We start from the raw sequence: 25,872 nt of genomic DNA on the forward strand, positions 1-25,872 counted from the left end.
CTGTGTCTACAAGAAGGGTCAGAGCCGTCTCTATTTCCTGAGGAGACTGAGGTCCTTTAACATCTGCCGGACGATGCTGAGGATGTTCTACGAGTCTGTGGTGGCCAGTGCGATCATATTTGCTGTTGTGTGCTGGGGCAGCAGGCTGTGGGTACAGACACCAACAGAATCAACAAACTCATTTGTAAGGCCAGTGATGTTGTGGGGATGGAACTGGACTCTCTGATGGTGGTGTCTGAAAAGAGGATGCTGTCCAAGTTGCATGCCATCTTGGTCCATGTCTCCCACCCACTACATAATGTACTGGGTGGGCACAGGAGTACATTCAGCCAGAGACTCATTCCACCGAGATGCAGCACAGAGCGTCATAGGAAGTCATTCCTGCCTGTGGCCATCAAACTTTACAACTCCTCCCTTGGAGGGTCAGACACCCTGAGCCAATAGGCTGGTCCTGGACTTATTTCCTGGCATAATTTACATATTACTATTTAACTATTTATGGTTTTATTACTATTTAATTATTTATGGTGCAACTGTAACGAAAACCAATTTCCCCCCCGATCAATAAAGTATGACTATGACTACTACTACACTGTGAAGCAGAGGTGAACAGTGGGATTGCCAAGGCTGCAGCTGCCATGGCCAGACTGAACAAGAGAATGTGGAACAACAGACAGCTAATGACGAAGACCAAGCTGAGTGTGTACTGGGTGTGCGTGCTCGGCACACTCCTCTACGCCAACGGGGCTTGGACACCACACATCTGTCAAGCGAAGAGGCTAAACTCGTTCCACCTACACTGCCTCGGGCTCACATCTCCTGGCAGGACAGAATCACCAACACAGAGATCCTGCGGTGGGCTGACACCCCCAGCATCCACAGACTCTGCCACAGATGGTTGTCAATGTCAAACGGACGGACCAGGGACACTTCCCCAAGGAAGTGCTGCATAGCGAGCTGAGTGAGGGTTATCGCCCATGAGGGAGACCATGCCACTGCTACGGGGACATCTGCAAGTATGACATGAAGCTGGCAGTCATCGACCTCAGCACCTGGGAGGAAACAACTGAAGACCGGACAGCATGGAGGGCCGCAGTCAAAAGCAGTGTGCAACGTGCTGAGATAGCAGGGACCAACATGCTCATCAACGAGAGAGCCAGTAGGAAAGTCAGGGCTGCATCACCCAGAGCAGCTTCCTCCTTCCCCTGCAGCCGCTGTGAGAGAGACTGTCACTCCAGACGGGGGCTCGACATCCACTCTAGAAAGTGCAAATTGCCCCAGGTCTACAACCCCAAGAACCATCCAAAAAAGTGTCACACCGTCGTCTCTCGAGACGTATAGATGCGGACGAGTAACCCCCCTTCCCTGTCCCGGTCCCCACCCAGTTTGACAGCTCCAACCCAGACCACCCTTCGGTCTTTCTGCTTCTCCCTGCACCACTCCACATGGTCCGCTCCCCACTTCCTCCTCCTGTCCTTGTTTCTATTGCCCCACTCTCCTAGTGACATCTTCCCTGGGGCCCGGGGAGTAGCTGTTACTCTCTTGGTTCATGTGATCTCCTCGTGCCCCACTACCGTCCCTCTTTCTGCAGCTCACTATCACATCCACACTGTTCTCTCCCTTTCACATCTGCCTTAGCTTGCACTCACCACCCCGCCCCTGGGTCCAGGCCAAGTTTGCAAGAACCACCCCCAGCTATCCTGACCTCTCTCCGAGCAGCCCTCTGTTTCTGCGCCCCACGTAAGATCATAAAGTATAGAAGCAGAATTAGGCCATTTGGCCCATCAAATCTACTCCACTATTTCATCATGGCTATTTCAAATGGCTAATCCATTTTCCCTCACAGCCACAGTCACCTGCCTTCTCCCCATATCCCTTCATGCCCTGACTAATCAAGAATCTATCAACCTCTGCCTTAAATATACGAAATGACTTGGCCTCTAGAGCCACCTGTGGCAATGAATTCCACAGATTCGCCACTCTCTGGCTAAAGAAATTCCTCATCTCCATTCTAAAAGGACACCCCTATACTTGGAGGCTGTGTCCTCTGGTCCTGAAGTCCCCCACCATAAGAAACATCCTCTCCCCATGCATTCTATCCAGCCCTTTCACCATTCGATAGGTTTCAATGAGATCACCCCTCATTCTTCTGAATTCCAGTGAGGACAGGCCCAGGGCCATCAACTGCTCCTCAAACGAAAACCCTTTCAATCCTGGAACCTTTTCCAATGTCTGCATATCCTTTCTTAGATAAGGGGCATAAAACTGCTCACAATACTCCAAGTGAGTCCTCACCAGTGCTTTAGAAAGCCTCAACATTACATCCTTGCTTTCATGTTCTGGTTCTCTAGAAATGAATGCTAACATCACATTTGTCTTCCTCACCACAGACTCAACCTGCAAATTAACCTTAATGGAATCATGCACGAGGGCTCCCAAGTCCCTTTGCACCTCAGATTTTATGAATTTTCTCTCCATTTAGAAAATGGTCTGCATTTTTACTTCTTCTACCAAAGTGCATGGCCATTCACTTCTCAACACTGTATTCCATCTGCTACTTCTTTGCCCATTCTCCTAATATGTCCAAGTCGTTCTGTAGCCTCTCTCCTTCCTCAAAACTACCTGCACCTCCACCTACCTTTGTATCATCCACTAATGTTGCCACAAAGCCATCAATTCTGTCATCCAAATCATTGACATATAATGTAAAAAGTATCAATCCCAACACAGACCTCAGTCAACTACCATTAGTCACCACCAGCCAACCAGAAAAGCTCCCTTTATTCCTACTCTTTGCCTCCTGCCAATCAGCCACTTCTTTATCCATGCTAATATCTTTCCTGTAATACCATGGGTGTTGTTAAGCAGCCTCACGTGTGGCACCTTGTCAAAGGCTTTCTGAAAATCCAAGTATCCACAAGTTCTCCTTTGTCTACCCTGCTTGTTGTTTCTTCATATTCTAAGAGATTTGTAGAAAAGATTTTCCCTTGAGGAAACCACACTGACTGTGGCCTATTTTATCATGTGCCTCCAAGTACCCTGAGACCTCATCCTTAACAATCAACTCCCATGTCTTCCCTATCACTGAGATCAGACTAGCTGGCCTATACTGTAATGTACCTTCTTCTGCCTCTCCCTTTCTTGAAGAGAGGAGTGACATTTGCAAATTTCTATTCCACCAGAACCACGCCAGAATCGATTCTTGAAAGATAATTTCCAAAGACACCTCAATCTCTTCAGCCACCTCTTTCAGAGCCTTTCAGTTGTGTCATCCTACCTTAGAATGCTTCTTCCTCATTGGGATATATACATTCTGCCCCTTACTAATTGCTCTCAGAAACTCCAGCTCTGCCGTCATCCCTGCCAGTGTTCTTTTCCAATCAATTTTGGCCAGCTCCTCTCTCATGACATTGTAATTCCCTTTACTGCACTGTAGTAACGATACATCTGAGTTTAGCTTCTCATTCTCAAATTGCAGGATGAATTTTGTGTGTGTTGCTCTGGACTTACAGAATTTGCAGTATCTCTTGTGTTTATAATGTGTGTAATGTTTTTGTTACTCATACTTGACTACTCGTATCACTGGACCTGGACTTCTAAGGTCAAGGGAGTGGAACTGCCCAGTGGAATGGCCTTTCCTCTTTAAAACTCTCCCACACAGTTTCCTGTCATTGTTGGATATGACAACTAATGTTTTTCTGTCATTCACTCTTTGTTTTTTTTGCTCTCTGTTTCATGGATGTCTGTGAAGAGTAAGGATCTCAGGTTGTATATTGCATACATTCTCAGACATTAAATTGAACCATTAAACTCAGTTTAATTTTTATTTTTGTTAGTCCCAAGGAAAGTCCCATGAGGTGTGGTATGATAACCCACGAAGTATTGCAGCAAAGGCATCTCTGATGAAGAAGTTCAAACTTGCCGGCATTGGAGCGTGGACTGGGAATTTCCTAAATTACAGTGACAACTCAACAGTAGCAATGCAAACCCAAAACATGTGGAGTGCTTTATATAATTCTTAATGAACGTACAGCGTTAGATCCCTGTAATTGTGAATGAAATTTTGTTAGCAAGGAAGAATAATGAATGCACAAAGATCCAAGACTCAGATTTAATATGTTCTCTGACGAATGAAATTTACTGAAATAAAATTTAATGATTTGCAGATAATTGTTAACTGAATCAACTAAATCTTTTCTAATGCTTGCAATGCGTTGTCAAGCTCTATGATACTGAATTCATGAAATTCATGGCAAAATTCTGTTTTTGCATTGTGTATAAAATTAATTATGACAAACATGGGTGTACACATGCTGACTGTGAACTGACCGCTGATGATTTTATCTTGAACCAAGGTGACTTCATAATTTTCAATAGACAGACTGCAACCTAGTTCTGATATCTTACACTTTGTTGTCTGAAGTCTGAGTTGATTTTATTGTGTCAAATTCTGCCTGGCCAATATTTTTCCCTTAAACCTAAATTTATATATACCTCTATTTATCGTATTCACTGATGTGACTGTTGAATGAGAGCTGTTAAAGTTAACTTTAAACATAAGTTTAATTTTAATTGTTACTCAAGCATACACAAGAATACAGCCAAATGAAACAGCGTTCCAAGTTCAAAGTACATTTATTAATAAGTATGTATACCTTACACAACCTTGAGATTTGTCCCTTTACAGGCAGCCACAGAACCAGAAACCCAAAAGAACCCATTAAAAAGACCAATGAACACCTAATGTGCACAGAGAAAAAAAAACACAAATCATGCAAACAGTGAAAACAAGCAACGGCATTCAGAATGAAAGCAGAGTGAATCCACAGACACGAAGCCAGAGCAGCCAAAGCAGACCACACCCACAGCCTCAGCTCATCACACAACAGAGCAAAATGCCGTGGAGCTCACAGACACAAACCCCAGAGCAGCTGGTACAAGCCCATAGCCTCAGCCTCAGTGCAGCAAAGAGTGGAGCAAATGCAAGGGTCAGAGTGTAAAACACAGTACCAACAGTCACACACAGCAGAAGGCATATTTCGCACATATGATAGCCAAAAAATATACAGTCACAAAAAAAAATGACAATATACAAGTCTCTGGGTGTCAAGGCCTGCAGATTGATGCTGCATGGGCTGTTGTCCTGGAGCCACGTTTCAGCAAGAACAAGCACACAACAGTTCCTCATCACATGCTAGTGCAGCTGGAGGCAAATGCAGTCCAGCTTGTCTTCCATCAAGCGAACGCTAGAGAGGAGCACTGACAGGTGGGCCCACTGGGCCACCCCACCTCCAGTGCCTCCTTCCCTGGTTGGCCGCAGCAGGCGTCCCCGCAGCTTAAAGGCCCGGTCCATGTGACAGCCAAGGCCCCACAGCTCCCCCGCCATGGATCTTGCCAATGAACCAATAAATCAGACTCACAGATTACTACATTACCAATGTCCAACAGAGGAAAAAACATTACAGCACAGGAACAGGCCTTTCGGCCCACAATGTCTGTGCTGAACACCATGCAAATGTAAACTAAATTTTTTCGCCTATATGTGATGGATATCTCTCTATTCTCTGTCTTTACATGTATCAATCATTTGCCTACTTTCCAAGCTATCATATGTGCGAAATATGCCTTCTGCTGTGTGTGACTGTTGGTACTGTGTTTTACACTCTGACCCTTGCATTTGCTCCACTCTTTGCTGCACTGAGGCTATGGGCTTGTACCAGCTGTGATGAGGACCAAATCTGGCCAACCTCTCTCTGTAACTCAGGACTCTGGTCCTGGCAACATTCTCTGTGCTCTTTCCAGTTGAACCACATCTTTCCTACAACAGAGTGACCAACACTGTACACAGTACTCCAAGTGTGGCCTCACCAGTAACTTGCTACAACTGCAACATAACCAAGTCAAGTTTATTGTCCTTTAACTACATACATGTATATAACCATATAACAATTACAGCACGGAAACAGGCCACCTTGGCCCTTCTAGTCTGTGCCGAACTCTTACTCTCACATAATGTATAGAACCATGTAATGCACATAGTAATGAGACAAGGTTTCTCCAAACCAGGGTATAAAGCACAGTAGTATACATAACACATAATAACTTATGAAGGTAACAAATCTACAGATGAATCACACATAAATAAAAAACTAAGGTGCATTAAAATTAAATATTGTAAGGTATGGAACAGATTAACCAGTGACACTTGGAATACGATGCGGCAGGAAGTTCAGAATCCTAATGGTCTGGGGGACAAAACTGTTTCCCATCCCGACTGTTCTTGTCTTTATGCTTCATAGTCTCCCGCCTGATGGTAGAAAGTCAAAGAGGATGCTGGGTGGATGTGTGAGATCCTTGATAACACAAGGGCTCTGCGTAAGCTGCGCTCCTGATAAATGTCCCCCGTTGGGAGATCTCTATGATCCTCTCAGGTGTTCTCACAGGCCTTTGTAGGGACTTCCGGTCTGATGCTCGACTGCTCCCAAACCAGATAGAGGTGCAGCTTGTCAGGATGCTCTCAATGGTGCTCCTGAAGGTGGGGTGGGTGGGTCTTGCTTGCCTCTATCTTCTTAGGATGTGTCTCATCCTCTGTATTCAATGCCCTGAGTGCTGAGGGCCAGCATGATAAATGCCTTTTTCAGAGTCAGAACCAGAATTAGGTTTAATATCACCAGCACATGATATTCATTATAATGCAGCAGCACCACATTGCAATTCATAATAATAAAAAATACCTACAGTATATCAATAAGAAATAAAGATTTAAAAAAATAAGTAGTGCAAAAGAGAGAAAAAAAAGAAAAAATATTAAGGTAGTGTACATGGGTTCATTGTCCATTCAGATATCTGGCGGCAGAAGAGAAGAAAATATTCCTAAAATGATGAGTGTGTGTCTTCAGGCTCCTGTTCCTCCTCCTTGATGGTAGCAATGAGAAGAGGGCACGTTCTGGCTGATGAGGATCCTGAGTGATGGATGCTGCCTTTTTGAGGCATCACCTCCTGAAGATGCCCTGGATGCAGGGGAGAATAGTGCCCATGATGGAGCTGGCTGAGTTTACAACTTTATGCAGCTTTTTCCAATCCTGTGCTTGGCCCCTCCATGCCAGATGGTGATCCAACCTGTTAGAATGCTCTCCACATTACATCTGTAGACATTTGCAAGTGTCTTTGGTGATGTATCAAGTCTCTTCAAATTCCTAATGAAAAATAGCCACTGCCACGCCTTGTTTTGTAATTGCATCAAAATGTTGGGCCCAGGATAGATCTTCAGAGATGTTGATGCTCAGGAGCTTGAAAGTGCTCACCTTTTCCACTGCTGATCCCTTGATGAGGACTAGTGTGTGTTCCCTCGACTGCCCCTTCCTGGTCCATAATCAATTCCTTGGTCTTACTAACATCGAGTGCGAGGTTGCTGCTGTGACACCACTCAACTAGTTGATCTGTCTCACTCCTGTACGCCTCCTCATCACCATCTGAAACTCTACCAACAACTGTGTGTGTCATCAGTAAACTTTTCACCATCCTGTCTACCTGTGATGCCACATTCAACAAACTATCCACTAGTACACTGAGACCCCTCTGTTCCTTCATGCTGCCAAGTGCCCCATCATTCACAGTATAAGTCCCACACTAGTTTGGCTTTCCAAAATACATCACCCCATACTTATCCATATTGAGATCCATTTGTTACTCCTCAACCTACTTCCATAACTGACACTTCTTCACCATAATACCTGATAACTTACTGATCAAACTTCACAGAGCAGAGAAACAGGCCCTTCAAACCATGCTTGGGTTCCCCTCAAACATTTCACCTTTCACCCTTAACACATGACCTCTCGTTCTAGTCTCACTCACCCTCAGTGGAGAAAGCCTGCTTGCATTTATCCTGTCCACATCTGTCATAATTATATATATTTCTATCAAATCTCCAGTCATCTTCCTACGCTCCAGGGAAGGGGTGCCACAGCAGTTAGCACAACACTATTACAATTCGGGATTTGGAATTCGGAGTTCAATTCTGCATCCTCTGAAGGAAGTTTGTATGTCCTTCCCGTGACTGGGTGCTCCAGATTCCTCCCACATCCCAAAGACAGCTTCTTTTTATGCTGTATATCAATGATTTGGATGGTGGATAGATGGCTATGTTGCCAAGTTTGCAAATGATACGAAGATTGGTGGAGGGACAGGTAGTGTTGAGGAAACAGGTAGGATGCAGAAGAACTTTTTTTTATTAAATGCAATCGAGAACAATAGCCAGATCAGAAATGCTGATCAAGTCACTAGTTGTCAAAGAGAACACTGATAGGCCAATCAGATGGTTCACTGCTGCTCAGTAACAGAACACAAAAAAATCCTATGTACAATTAAAAAATAGTAGAAACACTGGAGTCATGATGATCATGATGAAATCTGCTGGAGAGAGACATTTATACACATGCTGTCCTTCATAATTCAAAGAGATTGAAGGATAAGGTTGCAGGGTGACAAAATGTGACAGGAGCACTTGGAACTAAAAACTATTCCCGACCGGGAGAAAACAGCACCTGTTCTTTCCGCACTGCTCTCCAGCAGTTTAAGTCCAGCCGGAACATAACTCACAAGTGCTCTTTAAGTCAGGTATTAACCCTACCTACCAACAACCAAGCATTGCCATCCTGGTCCCCTTCATGATAGCTTATGAAGAAGCATGTGACTTCCCTCCCAGAGATGATAGGTGTTTGTGCACTCGACTCTTGAAGGCTTGGACCCCATCGTCACAGATGTTTCCAACCACAGCATCTGGAAGGCTGTTCCAAATTCTGATAACAGTGAAGGAAGCTTCTATCCAGTGTGTAGGTTCTCGCATCAGGCACAGAAACAGCATGAGCAGGCATGGATAAACTTGATCATGTGGTGTGCCATCTGTCATAAGATGAAGGCAGCATGGCACGAAGGTCTGCAGGACTTAGACAGATTAGGAGAATGGGCAAGAAACTGGCAAATTAAATACAATGTTGGAAAGTGCATCATCATGCACTTTGGTAGTAGAAATAAATGTGCAGGCTATTTTCTAAACAGAGAGAAAATCTGAAAATCTAAGATGCAAAGGGAATTGGGAGTCCTTCTGCAGAGCACCCTAAGGGTTATCTTGCAGGTAGAGTCAGTGGTGGGGAAGGCAAATGCAATGTTAGCATTCATTTCAAGAGGTCTAGAATACAAGAGCAGGGAGGTGATGCTAAGGCTTTATAAAGCACTGGTGAAGCCTCATCTTGAGTATTCTGAACAGTTTTTGGCCCCTCATCTTAGAAAAGATGTGCTGGCATTGGAGAGGGTCCAGAGGAGGTTCACAAGGATGATTCTGGGAATGAAAGGATTATCATATGAGGAACATTTGATGGCCCTGGGTCTGTACTCTCTGGAATTCAGGGGGGATCTCATTGAAACCTTTCAAATGTTGAAAGGCCTAGACAGAATAGACGTGGAAAGGCTGTTTCCCATGGTGGGGGAGTCTAGGACAAGAGGGCACAGCTTCAGAATAGAGGGGCGTCCATTCAAAACAGAGATGCGGAGAAATTTCTTTAGCCAGAGGGCGGTGAATTTATGGAAGTTATTACCACAAGCAGCTGTGGAAGCCAGGTCATTGGGTGTATTTAAAGCAGAGATTAATGGGTTCTTGATTGGACATGGCATCAAAGGTTACGGGGAGAAGGCCAGGGAGTGTGGGAGAGGAGAGGAAAAAGAGGATCAGCCATGATTGAATGGCAGAGCAGAATCGAGGAGCCAAATGCCTAATTCTGCTCCTATGTCTTTTGGTCTTATGGACATGCACGTAGATGTGTCCACTGTAAATTGAGAGGTGATATGTAAGGAGTTTGCTCATTCTTCCTGGGCTTTCTCCAAGTGCTCTGCTTTCCTCCCACAGTCCAAAGACATACCAGTTAGTGGGTTAATTGATCATTGTAAATTGTCTTGTTACTAGGCTAGGGTTAAATTGGTTGAGTTGCTGGGTGGAGCAGCTCATTGGGCCAGAAGGGCCTGTTCCCTTTTGTATCTCTAACAAATAAAGTTGTAACCTGTTCAACCTTGCCCAATAACTCAGGTCCTCAAGGCTTGCTCTTTCAATCTTATTAATACTTTTCCTGCAGGTAGATGACTAGAACTGCACACAATACTCACCAACGTCTTATATAAATTCAACGAAACTTCCCTACTCCCGCACTAATACACTGTTTTATGAGGACAATATCATGTCATAAAGCCTTCACTAGTCCTGCAGGGAGAATCACTGAGATGCGCAGTCATGTTAACATGTGAAGATAACATTTCTCTTATTGTTTGTCCTGAGAAGAAGAGAGTGTTAGTTCTCTGAGACGGTCATCTGCTACCTGTCACCTCACTCAGAATGCCAGTGTCAGAGTCTCTGACTCTCTGAGCTCTGGTAGTAGAGTGACGTTCAGGACAGTCCATGAAGGTCCTGAATTTTATATCGTGGCACAGAATTAAATTGCTTTTATTGTCACATGTACTGAGGCACAGTCAAAAACTACAGAATCAGGTTTAATATCACTGGCATAAGTCATGAAAGTTGTTGTCCTGCAGCAGCAGTACATTGCAATACTAAAAACTGTAAATTACAGTAAATATTTTTTTTAAAGTTAAATTAAATAAGTAGAGCAAAAAGAGAAAGAAAAAGTAGTGAGGTAGTGTTCATTGGTTCATTGTCCATTCAGAAATCTGATGGCGGAGGGGAAGAAGCTGTTCCTGAATCACTTGGTGTGTGCCTTCAGGCTCCTGTACCTCCTTATTTTGGCATGCCACCTTTACAGATCATTTCACCACATCAGTGCCTTGAGGTAGGACAAGGGAAACAATAACAAAATGCTGAATAGTGTTACAGTTAGAGAGAAAGTGCAGTGCAGGTAAACGATAAGGTGCACGATCATTACAAAGTGGACTGTGAGGTCAAGAGTCCATCTTGTCACACCAGGGGGCTGTTCAATAGTCATAACAATGGGGTGGAAGCTGTCCGTGAACCTGGTGATACATGTTAACAGGCTTTTGTATCTTCTACCCAATGGGAGAGGGGAGAAGACCATAAGACATAGGAGCAGAATTAGGCCATCCGGCCCATCGAGTCTGCTCCACCATTCCATCATGGCTGACTTATTAGCCCTCTCAGCCCCCTTCTCCCCATAACCTTTGATGTCCTGACTAATCAAGAACCTGTCAATGTCCATTTTAAATACTGTATACTCAATGATTTGGCCTCTGCAGCCATCTGTGGCTATAAATTCCACTGATTTATTACCCTCTGGCTAAAGAGGGTCTCCTCATCTCTGTTCTAAAGATCCCCTTGTTCTGAGGCTGTGCCCTCTGGTCATATACACTCCCACTATAGGGAACACCTTCTCCACAATCATTGTATCTAGGCCTTTCAATATTCGATAGCTTTCAATGCAATTCACCCCCCCCCCCCCACAATTCTCCTAAACTCCAGTGAATACAGGCCCAGATAAGGGGCTCAAAACATCTCATAATACTCCAAGTGCAGTCTGACCAATACCTTATAAAGCCTCGGCATTGCATCCTTGCATTTATATTCTAGTCTGCTCAAAATGAATGCTAACATTGCAATTACCTCCCTTGCCAATGACTCAACTTGCAAGTTAACCTTTAGGGAACCCTGCACAAGGACTCCCAAGTTACTTTGCGCCTCTGATTTCTGAATTTTCTTCCCATCTAGAAAATTGTCTATGCTTTTATTCCTTCTGCCAAAGTGCATGACCATACACCTCCCATTACTATACTCCACCTGTCACTTCTTTGTCCTTTCTCCCAATCTGTTTAAGTCTAAGATCCTTGTAAATAACACAACTTGTTGCATCTTCTACCTTGATTTGCCTACTTGTTGCAAGTTCTTCTGTGACGTGCTTTTGGAGATCTGCTTCAGTAAAGATTTCAATTACTTTCCAGAAGAAATATTATAAATTGACTGAATAATTTTAAAATAAACCTCTGCAGATATTTAAGATAAAATAAATATTACAATTTAATGTTACTTTAATGAGCTTGTTAGTGATATGCTATTCTGGGCTGCTAAAGATCCACGTTGCCATCTGTAGGTGGTAGCCCTTCTCAACATGAAATTTGTATCTAAAGAAACAAATACTCTGCGATGCTTCACTGAGAAAAATTAAATGCAACTGAACTGAAGGAAAATATCAAGAAACATTATATACCAAAGTCAACAGGCTTTTAAATACCAAAAGACTTTGCAAGAACTATCTTTGAATGAAATTCTTGGAGCAAAGGGAAGAAAATGTACCAACAGACCTAGGTCAGTGGAGAAGAAAGAATGTCCAGGGTGGGGGTCTTTGATGATGCTTTACTGAGGCAGTGAGGTGTAGGACGAGTCCATGGAGGGGAGGCTGGTCCCTGTGATGTGCTGAGATGTGTCTGCAGCTCTGCAGTTTCTTGTGGTCATGGGCAGAGCTGTTGCCTTACTAACTCTCTACGATGCATCGATAAAAGTTGTTAAGGTTTGACTGGGACATGCCGGATTTCTTCAGCCTCCTGAGGAAGTAGGGGAGTGGATGAGCTTCATTGTCCTTGGAGCCTACGAGGTTGGACCAGGGGAAAAGAGGAAACAACAGATTTCAAGTTTTCGAAGCAGACTATTATGTGAAACTTTCAGATAACACACCGCCTGAGCTCAGAATGCATAAAGACCCCACTCATCTGAACATTCTCTTGTCTCCCATGTCCCATTGGGCTGAAAATTCAAAAACTTGTCAGTTCCAGTGCCAACACGGCATGCCCTCAACTTACCAACCCCTATGGACTGGTAGGTCTTTGGACTGTGGGAGGAGAGCAGAGCACCTGGAAGACACCCACATGGTCTCAGGGAGAACATACCAACTCCTTACAGAAAGCAGTGGAAGCTGAACCCCGATCACTGGCACTGTAAACCATTACGCTGGCTGCTGCACTATGATCAGAAATTCTTTTCACCTGAAAGACAAAATGCAAAGGATTTCAAACAGAGCCCTGATCACTAAGCGTGATTGAATTGTTCCTCATACAGTTTCTGGAATGTTATAGTGACCCTCTGAGTGAATAAGTTTTCCCTCCGGCCTTGCACCTTATTGTCTACCTGCACCACACTTTCTATGTAACTGTGGCACTTTATTTGGCCTTCGATTCATAGAATCATATAACACTACAGCACAGAAACAGGCCTTTCAGCCCATCTAGTCCATGCAAACTGTTACTCTGGCTAATCCCATCGACCTGCACCTGGACCATAGCCCTCCATACCTTTCTCATTCATGTACCTATCCAAATTTCTCTTAAATGTTGAAAACCAACCCACATCCACCACTTCAGCTGGCAGCTCATTCCACAATCGTACCACTCTCTGAGCAAAGTTCCCCTCATGTTCCCTTTAAATATTTCACCTTCCACCTTTAACCTATGACCTCGAGTTCCATTCTCAACAAACCTCAGTGGAATCAATCTGCTTGCATTTACCCCATCTATTCCCCTCATCATTTCGTATAACATTGTGTACTTCATATTTCAATAATATTTGAGTCATCTTATATATTGTTTGATTAAGCATTCTTGTTCATTTACATAATCCAGTACTGGTTATACATAGAAATAAGTTAATTGCATACATCATCATGCGAAACATGCCTGTCTCACTTAATGTAAAGATGAAGTTAAACTTGCATTTTTGGACTCCCAGCATCTTCCTTTGAATTAATTTAATATTTTGAAGTTACAAAACATAACATATACCTCTGTCAAATCTCCCCTCATTTTCCTACACTGTGGTGAATAAAGTGCTAACTCGTTCAGCCTTTCCCGATAACTCAGGCCCTTTCTATTATTGTTTTCCCTTGTTCAACATCAATGCATTGATGTAACGATGCATGACATGCAAAAGCAAGTTTTCACTGTAACTCAGTATATTGATCATATTAAACTAATTTGCCAATTAATTGGCTTCTTAATTGATGTTTCTGTCAATTAAGAGACAGGTGTTTCTCCTCTGACTTCAAGATTACTAGTGCTTGGGTCAACAACAGCTTCTTCACCACTGCCATTGGATTTCTGAACCAACCTGAAAATCCCAAATCCTTCCTTGGACTAAATATCCCTCAATGTCAAGAAAGGTTAGCTTTATTACAGACACGTACATCGAAACGTACAGTGAAATGCATCACTTCCATCGATGACCAACACGGAGGATGTGCTGGTTGAAAAGGATTTCCTTCCGTGCTACACATATTAAAATGCTGGAAGAACTCAGCAGGCCAGGCAGCATCCACGGAGAGGAATAAACAATCAGTGTTTTGTGCTGAGATAGTTCATCAGCAATGGAAAGGAAGGGGACAGAAGCCGGAATAAGGTGGGGAAGGGGAAGGAGTACAAGCTGGCAGGTGGCAGGTGACAGGTGAGACCAGGTGAGGAAGGAATCTGATAGGACAGCAGTGGACCATGGGAGAAAATGGAGGAGAAGGGGCACTGGGGGAGGTGATAGGCAGGTGGGGAGGAGAGAAGGAGTGAGGGTAACCAGAATGGGGAATGGATAAAGAGAGAAGGGGAAGGGGGGAGTAATGACCGGAAGTTATTGAAATTGATGTTCAGCTGACAGGGTAGAGGCTACCCAGACAGAATATAAGGTGTTGCTCCTCCATCCCGAATGTAGCCTCATTGTGGCAGTAGACGAGGCCGTGAGCAGACATGTCAGGATGGGAATGGGAAGTGGGATTGAAATGGGTGATCACTGAGAGATCCTGTGTTTTGCGGTGTACAGAGTGAAGCTGCTTGACAAAGCTGTCCCCCAATCTCACTGCTGTAGAGGAGGCCACACCAGGACCACCAGGTACAATGCACAGATTTGCAGACGAGGATGAACTGTCCTTAAATGTTGGCTGTTTATTTTCCTCCATGGATGCTGCCTGACCTGCTGAGCGCCTCCAGCATTTTGTGTGTGTTGCTCTGGATTTCCAGCACCTGCAGAATCTCTCGTGTTTATTCCTTCCGCGTTGTGCCGAGGAGATGCTGATGAGTTCGGAAGCGGGGTGGTAGTTTCTGGCAGATGCTGGTGCAATGCTGCAAGACCTGGTAGCTGATTCAGTCCTGAGGCACTGGTTAAGTAGTGAAGGTGTCTAGGCTGCGAGGTGTGGAACGACTGGGCTGGCGTGTCAGAGATGACTGCATCTTTTTCTGTAGCAGTTCAGCCCGGAGAGCTCGCAGATCTAACATTGTCTGTTTCCTCAACTGTAAAGGCAACAGAAGTTACTGGAACAGTTCATTTCACTGGGATAAGCACACAGCAGCACAGCACAGGAACAGATGCCAAGCAATCTGGCACATCGCCAAAGACACTCACAAATTTCTTCAGATGTACCACGGAGAGCATTCGAGCTGGCTGCATCATTTTACAGTTGACACCAAGACTGGGGGTGTACTGGACAGTGGGGTAGACTATCATGGCTTACAGTGAGATCTTGTCCAGCTGGAAAAATGGCAGATGGAATTTAATGCAGACAAGTGCAAGGTGTTGCACTTCGTCAGGACCAGCCAGGGTAGGTCCTAACACAGTAAATGGTAGGGTACTGAGGAGTGCTGTAGAAAAAGGGTTTTGGGAAGACAAGTTCTTAATTCATCACAGGTAGATAGGGTTGTAAAGAGAGCCTTAGGCACATTGGCCTTCATAAATGAAAGTACTGAGTACAGGAGATGGGATGTTACGTTGAAGTTCTATAAGACATTGATGAGGCCTAATTTGGAATATTGTGTGCAGTTTTGATCACCTATCTACTATGTAGGAACTATGTAAATAAGGTCGAAAGAGTACAGAGAACATTTACAAGGACGTTGCCGGGACTGGAAGACCCGAGTTATATCGAAAGATTGAATAGGTTAGGACTGTATTCCCTGGAGCGCAGAAGAATGAGGAGAAATTTGACTGATGTATACAAAATTATGAGGGGTATAAATAGAGTAAATGCAAGCAGGCTTTTTCTACTGAGGTTGGGTGGGACCACAACTAGAGGTCATGGGTTAAGGGTGAAAGGTGAAAAGTTTAAGGGGTCCTCTCCTTTTTGCGCTATATATTGAACCGCTTGCCCAACTAATAAGACAGAGCGAAATTGTAAAAGGTATCAAGGTGGCAGGGATTGAACAGAAAGTGGCGTTATTCGCAGATGATGTTTTTGTCTATCTGAGTGAACCAGAAAAATCATTTATAGGATTGTTTACACTGTTGGATGACTTTGGGAAAATATCAGGTTATAAAATAAATGTAAAGAAAACGCATGTTATGTCCCTAAATTATACACCATCCAAAAAATTGCAGGATACATACGATCTTAAGTGGGAAGCTAAATCATTAAAATATTTAGGAATAACCCTGCCGAAGGATCTTTCAACACTGTCACAGGTAAATTATGCGCCATTAATCTCAGAGATAAAAGCAGATATGCATAGATGGAATCTTATCCCCTTTTTAAGTTTAAATTCAAGGATAAATACTATAAAAAATGAATATTCTTCCTCGGTTATTGTATCTTTTCCGTACTTTACCGGTGGAGGTGGATGATAATCAATTCAGGGAATGGGACAAATGGATTTCCTGCTTCATTTGGCAAGGAAAGAAACCTAGAATTCGATATAACACCTTACAGTTAGGGAAGGAAGGAGGAGGTATGGTTCTTCCTTGCCTGAGAAATTATTTTTATGCCTCACAGATAACCCCTCTGTTATATTGGTGTAACAGGGAATATAAGGCTAGATGGAAGGAAATAGAATTTGGATTAGTTGACAGTTTTCCTCTACAGGCCTCAATAGCTGACAAAGGATTGATGGCCCAGTTGGAAAAATTTAAAAACAGTTGGATAAATCTTATATTAAAAGTATGGCAGAAGGTGGTTAATTCATGTGGAATTAATAACATGTTAAAACTCTTTAAATGGTGTGCATATGATACCGAATTCCTTCCCAACAGAGGAGATAAAAGATTTGAGCTATGGATAAAGAAAGGTCTTACAACCTACCTCTCATTTATAGATAAAAGAGTATTACAAAGTTTCCAAATCCTGCAGGACAAACATGGCCTAGAACATAATGACTTTTTAGGTACCTTCAAGTACGAAACTATGTTAACCAGAGTTGTAGATATACAGACCTATCAACAGTAGAATTAGAATTTTTCAAGATTCTGAATTCAGCTTGCAGTTCAATACCTAGTAAATCAGTTTCTCGATTATATAATGCACTCTCCCATGCTAAAAATGTAAATACACTGTATATTAAAGAGAAGTGGGAGAAAGAAGCGGGGTTGGTACTTTCAGAGGAGGCTTGGGAGAAAATCTGCGGCTTTCAATGGTCCTAGACTAATTCTTTGATTTGGAGAGAACATTGTTGGAAAAACATTATAAGATACTTCAAGACCCCATATCAGGAAAAATATAAAGATACAAACGTGATGTGTTGGAGAAGGTGCGGCTCCAAGGAGGCAAATCATTTTCATATTTTCTGGGATTGTCCTAAATTAAGTCTATATTGGGAAGGTATTCATAGAACATTAGTTAAGGTACTTAGGTCCCAGATACCTCTGAACTTTGAGACACTCTATTTGGGGCATGTATTGTTTCTTGAACAGAAGGAAGATATAAAGTTGCTGCAGGCCCTCTTAGCGGCAAGTAAGAAATCAATCACTAGAAAGTGGCTAAATCCAATACCACCTACATTAGAAGATTGGCACAAAATTATCTTGGAAATATTTAAAATGGAAAAGTTGACTTACTCCCTGAGAATTCAAAAAGAAAAATTTTATCAAATCTGGAATAAATGGATTGAATATATAACCCCAATGCGAGCAGACTTTAGATGACTCTCCTAATGATTTATACTGCTCTTCTCATCAACACAGTAATATTGCTAACGTAAGCACCCCTAGTCTAAATGTTTTTTTTGTTTTCTTTTGGAAAATAGAGAATTAACACAAGTAAAGGGAAAGATTTGTGAAAGGGATAAAAAATGAAAAAATTAAGTAAATAAGTACATAGGGATTGCATAATTATGTCTGCGGGCAGGAGCAAGCATGAACAAATTAGGATATAAACACCTACAATGGTTGATACATAGGCTTACATACAACATTTTGTACCAGTGGAAATGGTCCAGAAGAGTTATATGGAAACTATTATTACCATTTTTCTTAACAACTAATACCATTACTTAGCCTAATAGATTAGAATTACCACAGTACATAATTATCTATTTAAGTGTCTAATTTTCCTTTTATATTATCTCAATGTGTACTTAAGAATGTATAAGTAATTATAGTTTTATACATATAAAAAAATGGAAAAGGTTATATGTGTGAAAAAAGTACATGATATTTGTGAATTCCTTATCCAAATAAAAATAAAATTAAAAAAAATGAAAAGTTTAAGGGGAACATGAGGGGAAACTTCTTCACTCAGAGGGTGGTGAGTGAGAGTGTGGAATGAGCTGTCAGCACAAGTGGTGCATGTGAGCTCGATTTCAACATTTAAGAGAAGTTTGGATAGGTACATGGATGGTAGGGGTACGGAGGGCTATGGTCCTGGTACAGGTTGATGGGAGTAAGCAGATAAAATGTTCTGGGCACAGACTAGTTGAGCCAAAGGGCCTGTTTCTGTGCTGTACCTTTGGGGGTGGGGGTGGGAGGTGAGGGATGTGGAGTGCACTACTCGGGATCAAAATAAGATGCAGAAAGTTGTAAACTCAGCCAGCTCCATCATGGGCACCAGCCTGCCCAGTAACCAGGCCATCTTCAAGGGAGCGATGCCTCAAAAAGGTTGCATCCATCATTAGGAACCCCCATCACCTCCTCTCACTGCGACCATCAAGGAGGAGGTACAGGAGCCTGAAGGGACACACTCAGCAATTCAGGAACAGCTTCTTCCCCTCCACCATCAGATTTCTGACTGGACATCGAACACATGAACAGTATCTCACTACTTTTATTGCACTACTTACTTAAGCTTTTATTATGCACATATATACTTCTTACTGTAATTGGCAGTTTTTATTATTGTGTATTGCAATGCACTGCTGCCACAGCACGACAAGTTTCACAACATATGCCAGCGATTTTAAAACTGATTCTGAAAAAAGGCCAACTAAACCCATCACCTGCCTACACAATGTCCTTATTCTTCCATTTTCCCTAATGTTTCTGCCTCTACCACTGTCCCAGGCAGCACATTCGACGTACCCATCACTCAGCTGTGTAAAAAAACTTGCTCCTCATATCTCCTTCAAACTTACCACCCCCCCCCAACCTTAAGTATATGCACTCTGGTATTAGGGTAATACGAGGCCCACACCGGTCGGGGTCGACCATGGATGTTGTGTCCTGGCTGTTCCTCTGACTAAAGAATCTTCTGTCAGCACTGCAGTCCTCTTCTGAGCCGTAGCACCAGCCTCAGGGCCAGAGACCCAGTCACGGTAGCTCCTCCCAAGAAGGTATCGAAAGTTATATACTTATTATTGAGGGGAATGGCCATAGGTGTACTCTGCACTGGTTGTGTATTTCCCCTTGTTCTCCTGACAGCCACCCAGTTACCGGTCTCCGGCAACCTATGGGGCAATCACCTCCCCGTAGCTCCTGTATGTCAAAGGTAGCTGTAGCTCCAGGTCCTTAACATATTCTCTCAGGAGCTGTAGCTCGGTGCACCTGGTACAGATGTGGTTATCTGGAAGACTGGACCTCTCCCAGACTTCCCACATCCCATTCACAGTTCAAAACACTGCCCCAGAGCCATTCTCACTATACTACACACTAATAGATGAGGAATGAGCAAATCAGAAGGGAGAGAGGGGAGAGACAGAGAGTGAGTAACTTACAAGACAATCTACCTCACCCCAGCCTGATGAGCCAAAGCCACTCTGCAGACCGGCACAACCCAAATGAAAGGCCACTCCGCTCGCACCTGTGTTACTTGTATGCTCCCTTTCTAATGAACCCCTCGCTGTTTGGTCACTCCTTAACTCAGAGAAACTGCTGCAGAACCCTGCCTTTGAAATTTCGATCGCCGCCCTGATTAAAAAGTAGCTCTTTTCCCGCACCCCTGTTGTGGATTGTCCAATGTCTCATTTGTAGCTTGTTCAGGAACAGTTGTTGCCCTTCAACCATCGGGCTCCTGAACAGATAACCTCACTCACCCAAAGACTGAACTGATTCCACAACCTATACACTCCCTGTCCAGGACTCGTATTTTCAGTGTTCTCTGTAATGCACTGATAACATGGACATTTTCTATATCATTACAGCGCTGTGCAGAAGTCTGGCTATACAGTACACATACATATAGCTAGAGCACCTAAGACTTTTGCACAGAACCGTATTGGTCAACGTGGAACGGATAGTGAGTTTGAAAATCTGGTGGGAATGGTGAGGATGGAGTGCCGCAAGAGAAGTGGCAGAGAAGGAATGCCAGGGGCAGGGGGCGGCAAGGGTGCAGGCACACCCAGCCCTGAGACACCAGGCAAGGTCTTTTAATTCCAAACAATTGGTTTACTGATTACAGAACGTCTCTCTGGTGCTTCCCATTCCCTCCCCTTATCCTTCCCCTTTTGCAATGACTCCCCTCTCGCTACCGCCTCCCTAATCTCAGTCCACAATGGAGACCCATATCAGAATCAGGTTTATCATCACTCACAGATGTCATGATTTTTTTTTACGGTGGCAGTACAGTGCAAAACATAAAATTACTACAGTACTGTGCAAAGTCTTAGGCACCCTGGCAATGCATATGTACCTAAGACTTTTGTAGGATACTGTATATTGGACACTACATCAGGTGCCCCAGTTTCCACCCACAATCCAAAGGCATACCAGTAAATTAATTGGTTATTGTAAATTGTCCCATCGTTAATGAGATTACTCGGAGGTTGTTGGGGCAGAGTGACTCGAAAGGCCAGAAATACCTACTCCGGCTGTGTTGCTAAATAAAATTAAATTACAGAACTGATGCCACACCTTTATCTCGGTGACCAGCTTCATTTTGGCATTTTCCACTCTGTGATAAAGCTGGTCCACCTCGTGTCTGAGTGTTGTAATCTGGATAATTAATTGGTTCTGCAACAGAAGATCGGTTTAATTTAGAAACACAACATACAGCACATATGGAATCCAAAACCAAAGATAAACTGCTGGGGGAACCGTGATGATCGTCAAGACCTTGCGACAGGACTGAGAGTGGAAAGGGAGGATAGTCAGGATGTAGAGTGAGAGGGAGAGAAGAGAGACAGATGCTGGTACATGACTGGCTGTTTTTAAATAATTGCTGCCTGACCAGCACAGAATAAGTTGGAGGAATCCTCGGTGATATTTGCACACAGCTAACTCCCACAAACGGCACAGAAAGGGGACCTGTTGTATATATATTAAAATGGCATGAAATTAAATAGACCATAAAACATAGGAGCAGAATTTGGCCATTCAGCCCATCAGATCTGCTCTACCATTTCATCATGGCTGATTTATCTTCCCTCTTAATCCCATTCTCCCCATAATCTTCGATGACTTTACTCACCAAAAACCTAGCAACTTCCACTTTAAATATACCCTCCACAGCCTTCTGTGGCAATGAATTGCACAGATTCACCATTCTCTCCAAGGCACAGACACTGAAGTACAATGAAGTCAACCGGTGCCTTCCTGAAGTCCACAATCACCTCTTTTGTTTGCTTCACCTCAAGACTCAGGTTGTTGTTCTCACACCGTTTGACAAGCCTCTCCACCTCCTCTCTGTATGCCGACTAATCGTTGTGGCTGATGAGGCCAAGCACTCTTGCATGATGGGTGAACGATGATGCTGGAATCCGGCAGTGCAGTGCAAGTCAGTAGCAGACTGAGCACACAGTCCTGGGGGAGGGGGTCAGGAGCGAGCGCCAGTGCTCAGCGTGATGGAACCTACCATCAACCCTGTCAGCACATTCACTCACCCACCACTCTCTGCCATCCCCCCCTACAATTTCTTCCAAGCACCGCCCTTCATATTAGTTCCTTCCTGGAACAAAGGTGCTGGCTGCCCACTCTATCAATGCCTTCTCCTCATCTCCATTTCCAGACATCCACCCTCACCCCATCTTCAGGGAGAGTGTTCCTCTCCTCCTTACCAATCACCCCATGAGTCACCGCATTCTCCACAGCTCCCGCCATCTTCAATGGGGTCCTACCACCAAACACATCTTTACCTCCCCTCCGCACCACTGTCCAATTTCCACAGGGAACAATCTCTCCGTGACTCCCTTGTCCATTCATCCCTTCCGACTAATCTCCCTCCTGGCACTTCTCCCTGCTAATGAAAGAAATGCTAAAGCTGCCCATTCACCTCCATGCAGGAGCCCAAACAGTCTTTCCAGGTGAAGCAATACTTCACCTGCCAGTCTGTTGGGGTCACCTACTGCATCCAGTACTCCCAGTGCGGCATCCTTTACAGTGGTGAGACCCGATGCAGACTGACGGACTGCTTTTTCGAGCACCTTTACTCCATCCGCAAACAGCAGGATATCCCTGTGACCAATCATTTTAACTCCACTGCCCATTTCCATTCCGACATGTTGGTCCATGGCCTCCCCTACTGCCATGATGAGGCCACACTCAGGTTGGAGGAGCAACATCTCATATACCGTTTCAGTAACCTCCAACCTCGTAGCATGAATATCCCTTTCTCTAATGTCTGGTAATTTCTCTTGCTCCTCCTCCTCCTACCTTTTCCCATGCTCCATTCTGGCTCCTCCCTCACCCCTTCTCTTCTTCTTACCTCCTGCTGGTTCCTGTCTTCCTTCCCTTCCTCCCATGGTCCACTTGGTCCACTCTCCTGCCTGACCTGCTGAGTTCCTCCAAGATTTTGTGTGTGTGTGTGTGTGTGTGTGTGTGTGTGTGTGTGTGTGTGTGTGTGTGTGTGTGTCTGTCTGTCTGTCTGTGTGTCTGTCTGTGTGTCTGTGTCTGTGTGTGTGTCTGTGTGTCTGAGTTTTTTTTTGCTCTGGATAGCCAGCACCTGTGGAATCTCCTGAGTTTACAAAAGCTTGAAAGCACATACCACCAAGCTCAAGGACAGCTTCTATTCCACTGTCATAAAACTATTAAATGGTTCCTTTGTAAGATAAGATGGACTCTTAACCTCAATCCATTGTGGTCTTGCACCTTATTGTCTGCCTGCAGTGCACTCTCTCTGTAACTAACTCTTCATTCCACATTCTGTTATTGTTCCTTTGTTCAACCTCAATAAACTGTTGTAAGATTTGATCCTCATAGTTTGCATACAAGAATATCTTTTCATGCTACTTCAGTACATGTGACAATAATAAAATATTTTGCCAAAAGCCATTCCTTGGCCCATTTTAAGACCATAAGACTATAAGATATCGGCGCAGAATTATGCTAGAATCTTTCCTGAAATACCATGGGCTTGTAGCTTGTTAAGCAGCCTCATGTATGGCACTTTGTCAAAGGCCTTCTGAAAATCCAAGTATGCAACATCAAACACCTTTTTCTATCCTATTTGTTATTTCTTCAAAGAATTCCAACAGATTTGTCAGAAGAAACCATGCTGACTATGGCCTATTTTATCATGTGCCTCAAAGTACCCTGAGACCTCATCCTTAATAATCGACTCCAAAATCCTCCATTCCACTGAGGTCAGACTAACTAGCCTATAGTTTCCTTTCTTCAGCCTCTCTCTCTTCTTGAAGAGAGGAGTGACAGTTTTCAATTTTCCAGTCTACCGGAACCATTCCAGAATCTAAAGATTCTTGAAAGATCATTACTAATGCCTCCACAATCTCTTCAGCCACCTCTTTCAGAACTCTGGGGTGTACACCATCTGGTCCAGGTGACTTATCTACCTTCAGACCTTTCAGTTTCCCAAGAACTTTCTTTCTAGTGTTGGTAACTTCACACACTTCATGCCCCCTGCCACATAGAACTTCCACCATACTGCTAGTATCTTCCAGTGAAGAATGATGCAAAATACTTATTTAGTTGATCCGCCATTTCCTTATCCCCCATTACTACCTCTCCAGGATTGTTTACCAATGGTCTGATATCCACTCTCACCTCTCTTTTACACTTTATGTATCTGAAGAAACTTTTCATATTCTCTTTAACATTATTGGCTAGCTTACTTTTGTATTCCACCTTTATATTCTTCATTACTTTTTTAGTCGCCTTCTGTTGGTTTTTAAAAGTTTCCAAGTCCTTTAACTTCCCACTAATTTTTACTCTATTATATGCCCTCTATTTGGCTTTTTATGTTGGCTTTGACTTCTCTTGTTACCCATGATTGTGTCAACATTCCTTTAGAATACTTCTTACTCTTTGGGCTGATACTGACCTGGATCTCAAGCAAACTGCTGAGACCATCAGCACCCTGGAGACTGCACACCCAGAGGCTGTCTTCATTGTCACCGGTGACTTTAATAGAGTCTCGCTGACTAAAGTCTCTCCAAAATTTTGCAAACACATCTAGGTGAGCACACAGGGAGATAGCATACTTGTCCATTGCTGCTCTCCCTTCCGCAACACTTAAAAGTGCTCCTTCACCCACCATTTGGAAAATCAGATCACTCTGCACCCGAGGTACAGCCAGAAGGTGAAACAAGAGGCAGCCATAGTTAAAATCGTCCAACTGTTGATCTGACCAATCGGCCTCCATACTGCAGGACTGCTTCGATGACGTCGACTAGAAGTCTTTCATGATAAGGATGTCTCCGAGTTCACAGATGGAGTTTCAAGTTTCATCTGGAAGTGCATCAAGGATGTTGTCCCCCAGAAATTGGTCAGGGTCTATGCAAACCATGTGAGCTGCATTTACCACGCGACACAAAGCTTACATTGCCGGTAATCAGCAGGAGCTCAAGAAATGCAGCTACGATCTGCGCAAAGTCATCAAGGCAGCAAAACAACAATACAGAGATAACATTCAGACTCAGCTTTCCACCAACAACACACGCAGCTTATGGCAAGGTCCGCACACCAGCGCAGTGGAATTTCCAACATCGATGCCTCTCTCCCAGACGAGCAAAATCTTTTCTTACGCTCAATTCAATGTTGCCTACACTGAGCCTCTGAGACCTACAGCTGATGCAACCTGCAGCTTGGTCATCCCTGAGGCTGAAGTACGCAGATGTTTCCAACCATGGACAGTTGCAAGGCTTATGTGAGAATGCTGTTCTCGGACTACAGTTCAGCATTCAACACCATAATTCCATCCAGGCTCGACAAGAAGCTCAAAGACCTCGGCCTTCACCCTGCCTTGTGTAGCTGGATCCTGGACTTCCTGTCAGATCGCCGGCAGGTGGTAAGAGTGAGCTCCCTCACCTCTCCCCCTCTGACCCTCAACACAGGTGCCCCCCTGGGCTGTGTACTAAGCCTGTCCTTTGCTGTCTGCATACCCATTTGACTGTCTCACCACCCACAGCTCCAATCTGCTAATTAAATTTGCTGACAACACTACACTGATTGACCTAATCTCAAATAATAATGAGGCATCCTACAGAGAAGAAGTCATCACCCTCATACAGTGGTGTCAAGAAAACAATCTCTCCCTCAATGTCATAAAAACAAAGGAGCTGGTTGTGGACTAGAGGAGGGATGGAGACAAGCTAACCCCTATCGACATCAATGGATCTAAGGTTGAGAGGCTGAACAGCTTTAAGTTCCTCGGTATACACATCACCAAGGACCTCACATGGTCTGTACATACTGGGTGTGTGGTGAAAAAAGCACAACAGCACCTCTTTCACCTCAGATGGTTGAAAAGTTTGGTATGGGCCTCCAGATCCTAAAAACTTTCTACAGGGCACAAATGAGAGTAT

At 43.8% G+C, this 25,872-nt stretch overlaps 2 protein-coding genes across 7 annotated transcripts in view; one reads left to right on the plus strand and one right to left on the minus strand.

Annotated features, from left to right (window-relative positions):
• The window catches only part of LOC140206431 (di-N-acetylchitobiase-like), a 34,319-nt gene extending 30,297 nt beyond the window's left edge, over positions 1-4,022 (plus strand). The window contains exon 7 of the mRNA XM_072274799.1: positions 3,837-4,022. Within this exon, the coding sequence (XP_072130900.1) occupies positions 3,837-4,022 (186 nt within the window). The remainder of the gene's footprint in view (positions 1-3,836) is intronic.
• A 2,111-nt stretch (positions 4,023-6,133) lies between these two features.
• The window catches only part of spata1 (spermatogenesis associated 1), a 100,853-nt gene continuing 81,114 nt past the window's right edge, over positions 6,134-25,872 (minus strand). For 2 of the 6 annotated variants that reach the window (XM_072274581.1, XM_072274579.1), the window contains 2 exons: positions 21,029-21,127; positions 6,134-6,632 (listed from right to left, as the gene is read on the minus strand). In XM_072274581.1, coding sequence (XP_072130682.1) covers positions 6,595-6,632; positions 21,029-21,127 — 137 coding nt within the window. In that variant the 3' untranslated portion in view covers positions 6,134-6,594. Of the gene's footprint in view, positions 6,633-11,422; positions 15,274-21,028; positions 21,128-25,872 lie in introns of those variants that run through there. The other 4 variants (XR_011888100.1, XR_011888099.1, XM_072274578.1 and 1 more) reach the window with 4 other exon arrangements.

Source organism: Mobula birostris, chromosome 12, assembly GCF_030028105.1.
Source record: "Mobula birostris isolate sMobBir1 chromosome 12, sMobBir1.hap1, whole genome shotgun sequence".
NCBI lineage: Eukaryota > Metazoa > Chordata > Chondrichthyes > Myliobatiformes > Myliobatidae > Mobula > Mobula birostris.